Source organism: Onychostruthus taczanowskii, unplaced genomic scaffold (genome assembly GCF_017590055.1).
Source record: "Onychostruthus taczanowskii isolate IOZ18803 unplaced genomic scaffold, ASM1759005v1 scaffold3, whole genome shotgun sequence".
NCBI classification, from domain to species: domain Eukaryota; kingdom Metazoa; phylum Chordata; class Aves; order Passeriformes; family Passeridae; genus Onychostruthus; species Onychostruthus taczanowskii.
The window spans coordinates 20,994,478-21,010,854 of NW_024500349.1; the positions used below are offsets into that span (position 1 = coordinate 20,994,478).

At 42.3% G+C, this 16,377-nt stretch overlaps 1 protein-coding gene across 2 annotated transcripts; it reads right to left on the reverse strand.

Annotated features, from left to right (window-relative positions):
- Positions 1-3,283: 3,283 nt before the first annotated feature.
- Positions 3,284-12,030, reverse strand: GORASP1 (golgi reassembly stacking protein 1). Of its 2 annotated transcripts, XM_041408792.1 has the most exons (9): positions 11,883-12,030; positions 9,931-10,011; positions 8,716-8,919; positions 7,952-8,038; positions 7,484-7,614; positions 6,795-6,936; positions 6,142-6,286; positions 5,698-5,850; positions 3,284-5,405 (listed from the first exon to the last, which is right to left on the reverse strand). In XM_041408792.1, the coding sequence occupies exons 1-9, from the start codon at positions 11,943-11,945 to the stop codon at positions 5,122-5,124; spliced, it is 1,290 nt and encodes a 429-aa protein (XP_041264726.1). In that variant the 5' UTR covers positions 11,946-12,030; the 3' UTR covers positions 3,284-5,121. The 2 variants fall into 2 exon arrangements, with proteins under 2 accessions (XP_041264726.1, XP_041264727.1); XM_041408793.1 differs by lacking the exon at positions 7,952-8,038.
- Between the last annotated feature and the right edge of the window lie 4,347 nt (positions 12,031-16,377).

A 16,377-nucleotide genomic window follows, 5' to 3' on the forward strand; every position in this document is an offset into this window, starting at 1 on the left:
TTTCAAGTTGTTTTGTGTACTAGATAAATTGTGCAGCTTTGGAGCTTGAATTTAACAAAGGGCTTCAGAGTGCTTTGAAGGCTTGAGTAATGCAATGGCTGAAGAAATGGCAATGCCTTAGCAGAATCCTGTGAAGATAATCTTGTAGTGTGCTTGGATGTAAGAATTTCTGAGGTGAGCAGACCTTCAGATGTGAGCTTTGAGTCCTGTTGAGGGGAGAACGTCACATGGGCAGTGCTGCTTTTGTACCATGAAAGTATTTTGTGCTAACAAGTGACTTGTGCCAGTTGCTTCTGAGCTGTCTGGGTGTGGAAAGGTGGCAAGAGGCACATGGGAAACCAAGCTGGGTTTCCTGATGTTGAAAATGCCAGGACAGAATGCTCAGAGCTTTTGCCTTGGGAATTGTCAGCTGAGCTGCTCTCTCTGAGCACACAGTAATTCAGTGCCCAGGTGTGCTCCCACATTCCCAGCTCTGACTTACATGGTGTATAAAGTGAGAGAAGGGTTTTTTTGCTTCTACCTTTTAAATTCTGTCACCTTTTCTGGAGTTGTGCTTTCTGTAAGAGTCCTGAAGGGAGAAGGAGGAGAGCATTGAGTTAATATGAGAGTCACATCCCCTGGGAACATTGTGAGCAGAGAGTTTAAGATTGCCAGAATCATGGAGAAGGCTGCAGATTTGCTAAAGTTCCTTAAAGTTCATAATGGGAAGGAGTTGTAAATCTGGTTTAGTAGTGCAGCCTGTCTTCCAGAAAAGCATTTAAATTTTGTGTGACAGGTAATTTTTTATTCTCTTTAGATGGGATGGGGCTGAGAACAGGAGAGCTTGGCTCAGAACTTTGTAGCTGAAGTGTAAGTCTTTTAGGATGAGGAGAACTGCTTGAAGGATTTACCAGTAACTTTAAGAAACACTGAATATTCAAAATAAGCTCTAGGCAGAAAGGTGGTGGACTCCCCTTCCCTGGAAGTGTTCTAGGCCAGGCTAGATGGGGCTCTGAGCTGTTCTAGTGTAAGGTGCCCCTGCCCATGGCAGGGGATTGGAACTGGATCAGCTTTATTACAGAATAATAAATGGTTTGGGTTGGAAGGGACCTTAGTGTAATTCTACCTCTTGGTCTTGGGATTTATTAGTTGGATTGTCCAGGTATTCCCTAGGAGAGGGGCAGCCAGGGACTAGCAGGGCAGTTACTGGTATAGAGACATTACACCAAGGTAAGATTTTTCCTTTCACAGAGGTCCTTTATCCCTAGAAATTTATTGAATTTGACATTTAGAATCAATCTTTAAGCACATGATCTTGCACTGTGCGTGTGGTGCTGGCTCCTGAACAGAGCCAGGTAGAGTCACCTCCCAGCTGGATAACAGAGCTGTTGGGACCACACACACACTTAACAGGAAAGTGATTGATTGAAAGAGTTCCCTGTACTACAGTGGAGGTTTTTCTGTGCACACACACACTTAAGTGAAGGAAAGTGATTGATTGAAAGAGTTCCCTGTACTACAGTGGAGGTTTTTCTGTACAGAGCTGTGCAAACACCATGCAGAGCAGAGGTGCTGACTACAGCCTGGGTGGAACATGTCTGATCTCTCTTTGAGGATATTGTGACATTATTCTAAATGTCTTTTTCAGGGGACTCTGAATGTTTAATTATATATTACACACGTAATATGTATGTAATATGTAATAATGACATATTAATTACATATTGTAGCTTAGAAATGTAACTTTCATGTCTTTTTCAGGGGACTCTGTTTAATTATATATTACACATGTAATGTGTAGTAATGACATATTAATTACATATTGTAGCTTAGAAATGTAACTTTGAGCAAACAGTTGAAATTTTGCTACAGCAGAAGCAATGCCAGTTAAGTGTTTCATTAAGGCAAAAGCCAAGAAGGTTGTGTGGGCAGTGGCCAGGAAATGGAACATGCTAATCAATGCAATGAGTGACCTGCAGCTGCTTTCTCTTAAGAGCCTGTTCTTGTGTTACTGCTTGGAGGTGAAAATACTTGCCCAGATTTGGGGAAAGATGGAGAATGCATGTGGAAGTACATGAGCCCACCAGTGTGTGTGAGTGGTGTGATCTCTGCTCAGCAGAGATCCATTTTCCTGCAGCATTTCTGCAGCCAAGTGTGGCTGAGCAGCCTCTGCACAGAGCCTAGAGCAGTACAGCAGGCACTTCAGTAGATTGTCAGGCCTGCTGTGGAAGTTTAAGAGGGAAAATTAAATCATCACTGCCTGAATCTGGTGTTAAAATAGCTCTGCTAATAGGTGCTTAACTTAAAGACAATAAATACATCCACATTCATTCATTCAAGTTCAGCCAGTATTAGTTCAGTATCCATATTGATGTTAATAATGAGATTTGCATGTTTATCTCTATTTCCTTATCATGATCTTGGGGCTTCACCATCATTCCTAGTACAGGGTTATGCTGTATAGAAAGTTCCCATGGAACAAGCTACCCTTGGTTGGGGCAGGGCTTGGCCACCTTTTCTGTGGCCTTTGTTTGAGCTGAGGTTTGAGCAGCCAGGTGGGAGGAGGCGCCGTGGCTCAGAGGGCTCTCCTGGCTGCTGTGGCATTGGCAGGAGCAGGGCTCAGTGGAGAGGGGCTTTGCCCAATCCTCACTCTAATGCTTGAGCTGCTGGGAGCCTCTGTGGGTTGAACATCTGCCAGACCTGTGTCCTCAGGCTCACCTGGTAGTTCTAGGGAGCAGCTCAGGTCTGGCAGCTCATCCTCTTGTGTCTGGCCATACAAATCACCCCGCTGTTCTAACATCTGAGGTGCCCTCCTCCTCCTCCTCCTGCCTTTGTTCTACCCTTCTCCTGATGCTGCCCAGATAATCCTGCTTGTGTCTGCAGAGCTGCTGCTCTCGGGTTTAGAGTGGAGAAAGGTCACATCCAGCTGCTGCTTACCTGGAAACGTTTGGGACAGCAGCAGGCTGAGTGGCTGTTTGGTATTGGCTCTGAATCCCACCCTCAGGTGTTTCTCTCACTCTTTTTAGGTTTTATTTTGAAACTAAAATTCCAGTCACTTTTCTCACTTTGCACCCACAAACAGTAGTACTCTCCACTTGCTGGGCTGCAGCTCTGAGGGAGATCCAAGTTGGTAAGAAAGAAATTTGATGAGGAGGTCCAACTCTTCACCTCATTTAACACTTGAATGATCAGGTTTCAGGTTTGGAGAACACAACATTCTCTGGCTCAAGGTTTAACTACTTGGCTTTCCAAACCCCTTCCCAGAGCCAGTTAACATAACACACAGGCTGGACACAGACTGAAGTAAGTTTAACCCATTTATTATGGTGAATTTGAAATCTAACATGAGTTTTGACATTCTCTGCTCTTAGATTTCTAAAAGGTGTTTATGGTAGAGTCACTTAAATTACCCTCTCATGGCCATTTTTGAGAAAGGTAAAGGACTAGAAACAGTCTTAAATAAACAACATGAATAAAACACTACCTAGGTGTCTTCAGGCATCAGGCTCCAAGATCAAACAAACCTAGGAATAGTTTAAATTACATTTAGTTTTAGTGTTTGGCTGTTCTCCCTTGTAACAGTCAGCTGGGGGAACAAAATAGGAAATTGATTTTAGCAACATAGGAAATAAAACAGGCCCACAGTTAACAGACCCTTTAGCAGACTAGAATCCACTGTCAATTCTACTGCCTTTAGTTAGAGCTCAATACATTCTTTAAAGCAACAGGTGCTTTGACAATCCTGTTCAGAACTACTGTACTTGCAGTATTTCAGACTAACAACAGGTCAAGGACAGATTTCTTTGTCAGGGTGGACTCTGAAGCCCTCATGTGCTGTGACTTTGCCTGCACCCTTTGGCTGAAGCTGAGCTTCACAGGCAAACCTGTGGGACCCTGAGTCCCCCACTGCATCAGTACCAGATTTCAGCCCAGTCAGCTGTCACTTAGTGCAGAAACAGAGCAGGAGCCAGGGCAAAGGAAATCAGGCAATATTGTGCTAATTGTACTTTAGTTTATAACCTTGTACCCCATTCTCTTCATTCACAAAGGGTTTTCACTGCAGTAGCTCTATTACTGCCTGTCAGCAGCTTTGAAATTCCATGATAAATCACTGCCCTGAGGATTATAAAACCATCCATGTCTTCCGTTGTTTGTCATGCTTTCCATTACATTCAGAAGTGATTTGGAGACAAAAGCAAGCAAAAAAAAAAAGCTACAAAAAGCAGTTGCTGGTGCTGCACAAAAGCCCTGTTTTATACTTAAAACAATTTGTATAAAAATAGTAATGAGTAAATAGAAAAGCACAAGCAAAGGCAAGCTATTTCTTGGTCACTACAGGAGCCAAGACATTCAATCTTCACCAAAAAGATTCATCACCCCTACTTTAAAATCATCTTCAGTTTATTTCAAGTAACCACCATCGTTCCCTCCCCCCTCACTGTTTATTTAACTGCAAGGCCAGCACCTGGTCCACTCAAGAGCAGAAGTGAATGACAGGACCCACCACCATGGCTTTGTCCCATCTGAGGCTGCAATTTCAAACCCCACTGTATTTCTTTCCTGCCCAAGTAGGGATAAAGAATGTACATAAAGGACTGTTGCAGAGAAGGGAATTAAACCAAGAAAAATAAGAGTCTAGTAAGAGTACTAGAGCAGTAAGTAAAAGTATCTTAGTGTAAGAAATGCCTTGCAAGTCACAAGAACAGTCTAACCAAGATGTACCATTAGAAAAGCTTTCTAACAATTTAAAACTATAAATATTTTTTTAATGCCATCAACCATACTGATAAAAGTCATCACTAAGTCTCACTGTTCAGGCACAGTGCCTTTGTAAATACATTCAGGAGCACTTCTAGGCAAATGTGAATTCCAGAACTTGACTTTCTGCCAGTGTCCAACTTGTTTCTGCATCAATTTCTCTATTGATTGGGTGATTTTGGACAGCATTCAAATTCTGAGCATAGATCAATCCATTAAACAGTGATTGGAAAAGACAACAGGATGTGTACTTCATGTGATTTCTTTTCTAGTATTGTCTACACTAACAAAATAGAGTAACTGTAAATCTTTCAAGATCAGAAAAATATTCCAAGCTGTAGCACTGCAGCATTCAGCAGTCTGTAAACAGCAGCAGGGTCCATTTCACTCAGGATCTTGTGCAGCTGCTTCTCCTTTCTGCTCACTTGCTGCTTTGTGCTCTGGTGTCTCTGGAGCAGTGGTTAATGAGCTCTCAATGCTGTTCACAAGCAGCTTGGACTCCTGGTTATCAGCATCAGTTCCTAGGGTTGGTTTTGAAGAAATGTCATGAGGAAGATCAAGAGAAGGTAAAGATGGAATTGAAGGCAGGAGGTCATCCAGTGTGGGCTGCTTGCCTGATCCTTCAGGATACGGGGTTAAACCTTCAGGGTCCAAAGCTGAGGCATTTTCTGGGAAATTGAGAGAGTTTGTAAAAAAAAAACAAAACATATCAGGCTAACAGACAGTGCCTCAGCATTTTCATTTCAAGAAAGAGACCTACATGCTATAAACTTAAGGAAAAGAGCATTAGATTTTTCCATTTCTAAACCAGATTTCTGCTACTTTTTCCATCCCATTTTTGCCATTCTTGCTGCTTTGTATTAAAATTTGCCTATTTCCAAAATCTGCGATGATGTTAAGTGAACATGTGTTGGTGCCATTCCAGAAATAAGACCCAAAGGAAATCTTGACTGCACTTACCAAAATAAGCAGAGGCTTCACTATTTGGCATTGTTTCAGAGCCTACAGAAGCCCCTGCTGCTGGCACGTTGAAGGAGGCAGATGGGGGCAGGCTGGACACTTCTGTTAAGCTTGTGAACTCAGAAACTGAAATTCCAGACATATCCAGAAATCCTGAAGGAGAAAGCAAGTATTAGGAGAAAGCAACACAAAATTCTAGATTGAAAGACGTGTCCTATCCAGACTGAAGTCAGTGAAACCCCCTTCCTACTAAATCCAAATGAATTTAACTTCCCTGGTACCCAAATTCTACAGCTCTGAAATCCAGGGAAGTAAAAAACCTCAAGGGAAAGCACCACCAGTGCTCACAGTTCTGAATTTAAGCCTCTAGCTTGTTTAAACCGTATTAGTTTATTTAGATGTACTCTAAAGAATTGGTGAAAAAAAGCACCCAAGAACACATACCTGGATCCATAACTCTCTGGAGAGGGGGAGGAGGAGAAAGGGAACTTTCTGGTGAGTAACCACTCATTTCCTGCTCTGTGGAATGATCCAAGTTCATAACTGTTTCAGAGCTGTCATTCTGAGATGTAGGTGCCAACAATGGAGTCTGGAATAAGACAGCAAGAAGTAAAAACATTGTTTTACATCAAAAGCTTTACCTGTAGCCAAACCTCCCGGGACAGCATCCTGCCTGTCTCCACATGCACCAGTTCAGAGAGAAGCTGTGATGCTGAAACTGAAAGACAAACACCACTTAGGACATGTTCCAGCTCAGCCTTTTAAAGCCAGTCTGTTCTCTGAACTTGGTTCTTGGAGGTGTATCTTTCTCCTAGTGAAGTAGGTGTTCCAACATGATCCTTGTTGACTGGCACAGCTGTAGGATGCAAGACTTGAAAACAGGGAGAAAATACCTGGCAAGAATTTCTGTCAGCTGACACTGGTGATGTTGCAGCTGCTCAGCAGCATCAGCTCTCCTCTTCCCTTCACCCAGCTCCATTTCACTCAGCAAAATCGAATACTGGTCTCAAACATTCTGTATTACCACTGTCCCAAACAGCAGAAAACTTTGAAACTCCAGAGAATGTGGCAGAGATTGGAATCCATTTTTTTCCTACCTCTGTGTAACCATTAGTGGATGGCAGAGGAGTTCCAGCCTCTGGTGAGGGTGAAGGTGATTTGTTTTCTGGCTTTTTCTTTGATGTCATGGACTGTGTTGGAATTCTGTGCAAATAGCCATATCCAATACCACATCCTAAACTGTACATGAGAAAAAAAATCAAGACACAAAAAAGGTGCTCTTAACAAAGCTAATATTTTAAATTTTGACTTTTTAAAACAATAATAGTGTGTGTCTTTTATCTATACCAGGAAATACCTACCCGCAAGAATTTCACTTAAGAGTACTCAAGGAACACTCTGCAATCAACTTTGAGAAATGCTGACAGCTTAGCTTTCAGTGAATTATTTTATATCTTTACAAAATATTTAATCTGACCTGATGTAAATTTTGTTCTTGCTTTAGCTGAATGTTTTGACTATGAGAATGCAGATAATGAACCTGCTAATGGGGAAGTCAAGACAGGAGCTCTGCCATTTGATTCAAATTGAGCAGGATTAGATTCTGAATATGCCCAGTTCTTAAGTTCTAAGCTGAGGTTTTTTAACATAAAGATTAACAGTTTTGGGTGACAAGTGTGAGGAAACAAGGCTTAACCTGGAAACACCAATAACTGATAGCAGTAATACTCCTAACAGGAGCTCATTTACAGCAAGTATAAAACCTGTCATCAAGAGAGATCAGTACCTTCCTTCTCCACCCCAAGCTCCATTGGGAGTCACAACTACCTCTCGGATGGAATCTGCCTCAGTGTTATAAACCATCAGCTTCAGCGGCTTCCCCTCGTGGGATTCAATCAGGGAAAAGAAATCCTCTGACTAGGAAAAAGAAAGATAGAAGGTAATAGTTAATAAACCCATGTGTGCAAGTCAACATTTTACATAGTTATTTACTCAGTGTGAGATATTAAAGACCCAGAGACAGAAAAATCACCAATGTAGTTTGATCTTTAGTGGCAAATTTTTTTTATTGTCAGATTAAAAGAAAGATGTTTACCTCAACAATAAAGCTTCTGTCATAAACATCAACCCTCCAAAATCCCTCAGTGCCACCCGCCACGTGCTTGATGAGATTTATACAAAACCCAAATCCTACAATAAACACTTGGCAGGCACAAAGACAATCGGTGCCTGCTGGAAGGAGCGTGCTCCCTACCTCCTGCAGAATCTGATCAGATCCCACAACGTAGTCAGTGTACGGCTGCAGCCCCGCCAGAGCCGCAGGAGACGAAGGCTCCACGTCCTGTGAAAGAATGACACGAGTCATTGCACCCCCAGCAGGATAAACTCCCAAGGTCAAAAAGAACTAACTCCCAGAGCAAGGAGGGAAAGAACAACTTGTTAATGGGATAAAAAATCAGTTCTCGAATAGTCCACATCTACCTGTGCCATCCTGTAACACATGCTGGGTAAGAAAGATGTAGAATGTGATGAGTAAGAAAATCTTACCAGTTTAAAATTACATCCTCTGAAGATGCTGAGAAATTGCATTTGCTTAAACAACCAGAAAGATGAACATTATTTTCTGTTCAGTTCTACTCTTTCAGCTCTTCTTCTTAGTTTTAAAATAAATTTGTGGTGCTTTTTGTAACATTAATATTACTTCAGTGAAGTTTATCGCCAGCTTTAGAGATACCAGTCAGGCCAGAATCCTTTTACTTTTGCCATTGATTCTTCAACATAAAAGGAAAAAAACCCTTTCCAGCTATACTGTTTAGTCTGGTTGGGATGGAGTTATTTTTGTCACTGGGAGCCCTGACAGCCACCCACTCCTTGTCCCTACTTAGCTCAGACAAACCTTCAAGACTGTGTTCCCTTCCTCTGTGTGGCTGCATCACTGTACTTCACATTTCTGCTAAACATCACACAGTAAAACAAGGCCACACAGACAGTAACGAGCCAGCCAGAGCTGCTGCTCACCAGAACGTGCCAGACGTGCTCATTGGCTCCCTGGAAGCTGCAGAACCTCACGCTGGCCCCAAGGAGGCCTTGTCCTCCCCACATGTTACTGGGGATCACCTCCACCTCTCGGATTTTCATTGTCTTGATGTTGTACACCTCCAGCTTCACTGCTTTCTCAGCATTTGCCTTCAGCAGGTCTTTCAACATATTGTTTTCCTTGTTCTGAAAAGCAGATGCAAGATTAACATTATTTCCAGTTGCACCTGTAACATCTGTGGCAGAATTTGAATACAAAGAACCAAAACTATCAAAGTTTAGGCTCTGTGGCTCACAAACAATCCCAATTCAATTTTCTTTTACTAGAAGGCAGTCAGTACTGTCAACACACATCACTTTACATAAATACTTCCTGTTAGGCCATTTCATCACTGGCATTCCTGTCCTTCACAACTGCTGTTAAATAATACCAGCAGTATCAGATGCCAGCTGTAATGTACAAAGAGCAGCAACATTTCACTTCGTGTCTCTGAGCCCCATCCCTCTTCAACAGCCCTTCAAAGTCACTGCACGCTGACTGGGAAAGAATAGCTTCATTTTTGTCACGTCAGAAGATTAAATGATCTACCCCCAAAATCTGCCCTTATAATGATCACTTCCAAAAAAGACATCTCCTCTCATAAAAACAAGACAAACTTCATTATTTCAGCTTGAATGTGGTTAGAGTGGAGCATACAAGGCAAAGCTCTGAGCCTTTTAAGTAAACTAATAAAACCCCAATCAAAACCCAAAAAAACCCCATCAAACCAAAACTCAACTCTTCTCTCATAACACACAGGAACTGTGTTCTTGGCCTCAGAAGTATAAGCAGACACACTGATTCTTTTCCACGTTTTATCAAATGTTGAAACAAGTTTGTTTAAACAAATGTTGAGCTCTGACTACTGACTCACCAGTTCAGCATTCACCTTGTGGTAGAAAACATTACAAATGAGCAATAACAAAAACATTGTGTTAACCTGCTAAGAAGTTAAGGTAAAGGCATAAACAAAACCTTTCCTTCAAACTTGGATCTAGCCAAGAGACTTTGAACCCCTGCAAGTTTTACTTTACTTTTAATGTCCAATGTGAAAAGTTTCTCTGCTTGTGACAGTTTATGGTTTTGCCTTTCATCATGACTACAGTGCCCACAGTTGATGCAGGGGTGGAAAACAACTGAAATCATCTGAGACTTACAAGCCTCGTGTGTCCTATGGCAATGATGAAATCAAAGAAAGGCTCCAGTCCTCCTTGTTGGGCTGGGGAGTTCTCCTGAACCTGCAGAACACAGATTTTACTGTTATTCTACACTGACCTCCAGTTACATAAGTGAAAGTGTTAATCTTTACACTTGATTCAATATTTACTTTTGAGGTGAGCCAGAGATAAGGCACCAAATGACCATCCTCAAGCAGCAGTGCATAATTAGGCTCTTACTTTTATGTAACTATGAACAGATATCCAAATCAAGCTGTAAAAAGCAGGTTTTGAACCCCATACAAGACACAAATGTTGGGATTCAGAGTGCACAGCCTGCAATTATTAAATACTGTACACTTTGGAGAAAGGCTTGGTTTTCAACGTGCTGCTGCAGGATTTTCTCCTATGGTTCTAACAACCTGAGCACAGTGAGAGTCTCCACTGGCACCAGAGCCATTTTTCCATGAACACAAGTGACAGCTGGCTTCCCACATTTCCAGCCCGTTGGAACAGGAATATTTACACAAGCACACACCTGCCCACAAGCTGTGGTCAAGAAAACTGCCACCACTTACTAAAGATTCCTAAGAAGTAAGAGTTGGGACATCTCAGTTTCATTAGAACCAAAGCTGTCATAGAACAGATGCCATCACTAGAGAGAATACTCATAAAACACATTCATACCAGGAAAAACCCCACCAAAAGTTTGCAATTACATTAAATCCACCCACTTCAAGGTGCACTGACAAAGCAAGATGGTGTTAAGGAATCAAACCTACTGAGTTTGCTCTTGACTTCACTTTCTGTTACCTCAGCAGCCCTTAACCTGAGATGTATCTGACTCCTGAGGGCCACCTCACAGTTTAAGCACAAAATTAAAACCCAGGCATCATCTAAACTGGGAAGTTCATTGCTAGGAAAGTTAAAACTGCTACATCTTATATTTGGTCTGGTGTTACCAAAATGCTAGATACATATTTTTACTTTTTACTCTATTTTTTAATAGATGAAGTTGTATTGGTATTGAGGCTTTTGCTGGCAGAAATGTCTATAACAATAGCATAATTACTTCAGTAAAAGCTTCTAAAGCAAAAAATAAGAACAAAAATCCTGCTTTATTTTTAAATAGTCAAGACTGAGCACTGTAACCACAGCTGGAGTCAAAGCATTAACTTTGATCACAGCCCTGAACTGCATCAAAAGCAAACAGGCAGCTCATACTGATGCTGAGAAACACAGAATGCAGATGAAGTGGAAACAGCACGTGGCAGGAACATTCTTATTCCAGGGAGGGAAAATACCACCAAAAGAAACGATAACTCATGCAAACAGCTGCTGTCTGCCCATCCTTAAACTTCCAGATATGCATTTACACCACTGTACGTGCAGACAATCTGCTAAAGAGGAGTTACAGCAGACTTGCATCTGGGAGAGGCAGCCACGGGGGAAACACCTCTGGAGGGGGAATTAACCCCCTAACAGGGTGTGTGGGGATCCACAGGGAAGGCAGCAGGGAAAGGAGGGAAGAGGCGAATAGGGAGAGAGAAAAGGAGAAGAGCAGAGAGAGAGAGGAGAGATGGAGAGGAGCCGGGAGCAAAGGAGGGGAACAGGGACGGAAGAAGCGCTGTTCTACTCTCGAACTACTTGAAGCTCCCCGAGAGCAGCCGCACAGGCTCCCCCAGGCTCTTCGGCACCCAAGTCCCGCCAGGTCGCGGCCCCGAGCTCGCCGGGTCGGGCACCCGCAGGTACCGGGAGCGGCGCGGCCGCCCCGCCCCGCCCCGCCCCTGCCGGCGTGGCAGCTCCGGGAAGAGCCGCCAGCTGCGAGCGGGGCCGACCCGGCCAGCACGGGCGGGGAGCGGCAGCGCGACCCCGCCGGAGCCGCCCCGGCGCCCGCCGCCCCTCGCGGCCCTCCCGACCTCCCTCCCTGCGTCTCCCCGCGGCCGCCTCACCCCGTGCACGTGGAAGCCCTCGGCGCCGCCGCCGGGGCCCTCGGAGCTGGAGCCCAGCCCCATGGCGGCCGCCCCGGCACCGCCGCGCCGGGACCCGAGCGGAGCCGGCCCTCAGGCGGCCGCGGCCCCGAGCATCGCCCTCACGCCTCTCCCGCAGGCCCGAGCAACCGAGCGCCGAGCGCAGCGCCGGGACACGGCGGAGCGATGCGGGAGCGTGGCTCGACTCAGCGACCTGGCGCGTGACGGGCGGGGAACGCCCCCTAGCGACGGGGGCGGGGCGGGAGAAGCGAGGCGTTGCTGCGGGGGGCGGAGAGGGGGCGTGGCTATTGCTGAGGGGCGGGGCCAGAGCTGAGGGCCGGGGCCAGCGCTGGGGTCCCGGAATCACAAAATCGCAGAATTACGGAATTTTTTAGGTTGGGAAAAAGCTCTGAGGTCACTGAATCCAACCTATCAACGACCACCACCGTGGGGACAGCCCATGGCACTTCAATCTTCCCTCACGAACCTCCAGGCAGGGCGGCTCCACCGCCTCCCTGGGCAGCCCCTTCCAATGTGTGACCAACCCTTTGTGGGAAGAAATTCCTCCTGATGTCCAACCTAAACCTCCCCTGGCACGGCTTAAGACTGTGAAAAAACCCCAAACTCACCCACTACTGTTCTCGTTCTAACAGCCTTTAAAAATCATCCCCGTTAGTATAATTAAAAAATGTTATTGCTAATTTTTTTACCGATACTGTGTTTCTGTTCCACTCTGTCAGCAGAGAATTGTGCTCAAGAACAGCGTTTCTACCAGCTGAGACAACTTTCAGCATTAATTATTGCTATTAAATCAATAGTCCAATGTTGCTCTTTTACGAGTGGTAGGCTGTGGTATTTCCATTTCTAAGAGGTTCTGGTATTTCCATCCCCCTGAAATTTCATGTCTGCCCCACTGTGTTCTACTTAGGATGGATCCTTCTGATTCTGCCTTTAACTCATCAATGGAAAAGTTCTGAAAAATTTCAAAGCAGCAGAATTAATTGGAAGCATTATTTGGTTAATATTGTTAAAATGTTAGTTGTATTTCCTGCATGAACATTTTCATTTCAGTATAAAAGTACTAATTTCATTAAAACTCCTTGCTAGTACTGCTGTCACCTCCAAGATCTCATTTTTCAAAGGACCCATCCACATAATCTCTGTTCTTCAAGTCTGATGCATAAAAACAGAAAAAAAGATAAGTAAATTTTTTTAAAAAGCTACTTTTTCCATTCTGTGCCTTTGCTTCCAAGTGAAATTCTTACATTCCCTGTCACTTCAGGAGCTATTTATGCTTGAAAATCCACACACTTTGGTTCATACTTATCCAAAGAATGCACAGGATATTCTCAGGGGCCTTTTAAAGTAACTTTTCCCTGGAGTTGTCTCTAAGCTGTGACTGCAGATCTGTGCATCACATTCATTGAGCAGATGGGAAATAAAAGTACTCAGAAAAAAAAAAAAGCGCCAAATGTTTATCTGTGGGATTTTTATGCTGTGTATATTTGGGAACCTTATCTCATGACTGTATTTTGTATTAAACTGCTTTTTTTCAGAGTGTCTTTTGTAACAGGTGAGCCAATGAGGAGCTGCAGTGTTGGCCGTGTAGTTGCATTTTTACAAACAGAAATGAGAAATATTTCTTCAGACTTACCAAAAGTAGGTGCCAGAGGAGAGAGTCTGATTCCAGCACTAAATTAGTATTTAGAAGATAAAAGACCATTAAAAAAAAAAATCTAGAGGAATTCTTTGCATTTGTGTTTATCACAGAAGGCAGTGAAGAGGTTCCCATCCCCAGCCTTTCTTTGCATTGTCTTGTGTTTAAGGTGGAGGTGAAAGAGCCCATGAAGAGAGAAAATAAGCAGGAAATTTTCAGGAATAAGTAGTACTTATCTCATCTTTCTGGAGGAGCAGGGGAATGAGCTGGCACACCGCAAGCAGGTGTTTTGTACTGCTTGCTTCAAGGGCTGCATGGGACTGGGAAGTGCTAAACATACAAATTTTTAACAAGGTGTCTTGGTTTGCAAAGCCAGGTGTCTGCTGAGGAAGGCAGGAGCCTCGCCTGAAATGGAAAATGTAAACTTTCTCCCTCTGAATTATCATAATTTTGAAATTAAGGGGCTATCAGGCAAAGACATGGGAGCAGGAATAACAGTTCCTAACAGTTACTGGGGAAGTAAATAATAAATAAATAAATAATGCAGTAATACAGAACACCCAGGAATTCTAGCAGAGATCTGAAGGGGAGGTCTGCAAGCCTTAATAACATAAGAGAAACTCCAATAATTAATATTTTAAGTGGGTACTTGAGTATGATATTCTTGGTAAGAGCCAACATGGCTCTGATAAACGAATACCCCGTCTCACACATCTGGAAATACACAGAAAGGAACAGTCTGCCAGCTTGGATTTAAAAAACTCCCTCATCAAAGCTTTACCAAAGTTTTTTTAAGGAAACTAAACAGCAATACTTTGAGTTATGTTTATATCAATGAGTGGCTAAAAGATAAATAGATTATGAGAGTGCATGATCACTGAAAGATCATTCAAAGCATTATCAAAAAACCCAAACACTGGTTTTCCTCGTAATCTAAAAGCCTGGAAAGAGAGATACACACTGAGATGACAAAAGGTTTAAAAAAATAGATACGGTGGTCTTTTCTTTTTTTCTTTTTTTTTTTTTTTTAACTTCTGCTTTTAGATTTTTCTTGTCACAAGTTCCAGCAGTCTGAAATTTGATGATCTATTAGCCCAGTGTTTCATTCACCTCTGCAGGTTAAATGAGGAGCTATAGAACAAAAGAAATCTAGGGGTGGTTTGGTAAATGTAGGCATGTTTTAAATAGTATTTTATCTAATTTACTAAAGAAACTAGCACCAAAAATAGTGCTGCTGTCAAAAAAATTACTGAAAAAAACCTAATCTGCCCCATGGCACTCTTTTGCAGCAGTTTTGTTTGTTTAGAAAAATAGTTTAGCTCATGTTTATTCAACACTTGAGCAGCACTTCCATATTAAATTTGTCAGCTTAGCCAGGGCCCAGAGCCTCCAATAAATTATTAAAGAGCAGCATTGCATAGCAGGATTTCTAGTGACACATTGTGTCTTCTCACAGAGAGAAATCAAGTTTTATTTTCATGTGGCTCTGTCGAGGATGATTGTGCTGCACTAAGGATTTATTTATTTTAAATGGCTGCATGGAGCATTCTGGAACATCAGCACAAGAGTTTCAGACACTAGAGAAGAAAGTTATTTATTCAATTAGAAATAAGAAATTTAGGAAAACAAAGATCTGTCAGTGGAGAATTATATATATATAATATATTTAATATGTGTGTGAATATATATGTTGTATATTTGGTGTGACTTTTTTTTGCAAAAAATATTTAATTTTTTTAAAATATGCTTTCTAAAGGAGAAAACTTACTGCTTTACTTTGCAATCTGGAAAATTATGAACAATTTTGCTTTCAGCACCAGAATCTGGAAAGCTCTGCATGTGTGTTTCAAGCATTAGGAGGATTTTCATTGTTTGTTTGAGTGTGGTTGCTGTTTCATCACTTTTAAAAAATTGTACACATTTAGCACATTTTTGGTTTAGTCTTGGAATTTGAATATTTCAGTTTTTAGATTTTGAGGCTGGCTTAGAGCTGGGAAATCAAAGAAACAGGAAGAATGTGGAGACTAATTAATTATATTATACAAGAATGTTTTTATAGCTAATGGATAAAAATGATGAAGGACTTGACAGAAGGCTGAAAATGTCTCCTGGATCTTGAGAGGGAGTGCATCAATGGTATCTCACCCATAGCAAGGCAGAAAGCCTCACTATTTAAAAAGTAAAATGAGATCACTAGACTTTTAGCCCAATACGAGTAAGTGTTAATATGCAAAATCTAATGTATACTGTACCTTAGTTTGTAATTATCTAGATTACATTTCTTGTTTATTATGAAATCTGGGCTTTTTTAATTTTTTTTTAGTAAATATTTCGATATTATTCCAAAACTTTTTCAGACAGGGAAGAAAGTTTATTTGTTTCTACAGGGGGAAAATAAAATAATGGTTGGGGGTAACACTGTTTCATCGTGTCTACTTACATTTGGCTGTAAGTTTAGAATTACTTTGATGTAATTATATGCCAGAGGCAAGGAAGCTGGAATTAAAGCACTCTCTGAACAGGTCTTAGTGAGTGTTGCATTAAGAGGCAAATCCTGACCTAGTGACAAAAAGGTATAAGGACTTTAAGATTTTCAGCCTCTTCTCCCTGTGGTTGTTTTCCCCCCTTTTTTTTTTTTTTTTTTTTTGGTGTGTGTAATTATTCTTTTCTCATTGGTTGTCTTGTACAGGAAACAGTCTGCTCAATTTTTGGCGTCTAAAAGAGTTCTGAAAGCAGGCAAAGGAGACTTTTTGGTCCCATGTGACTGAACAAAGGTGGCACATTCATGTCATAAAAACAGTTAAATCTCTAACTGGTGGG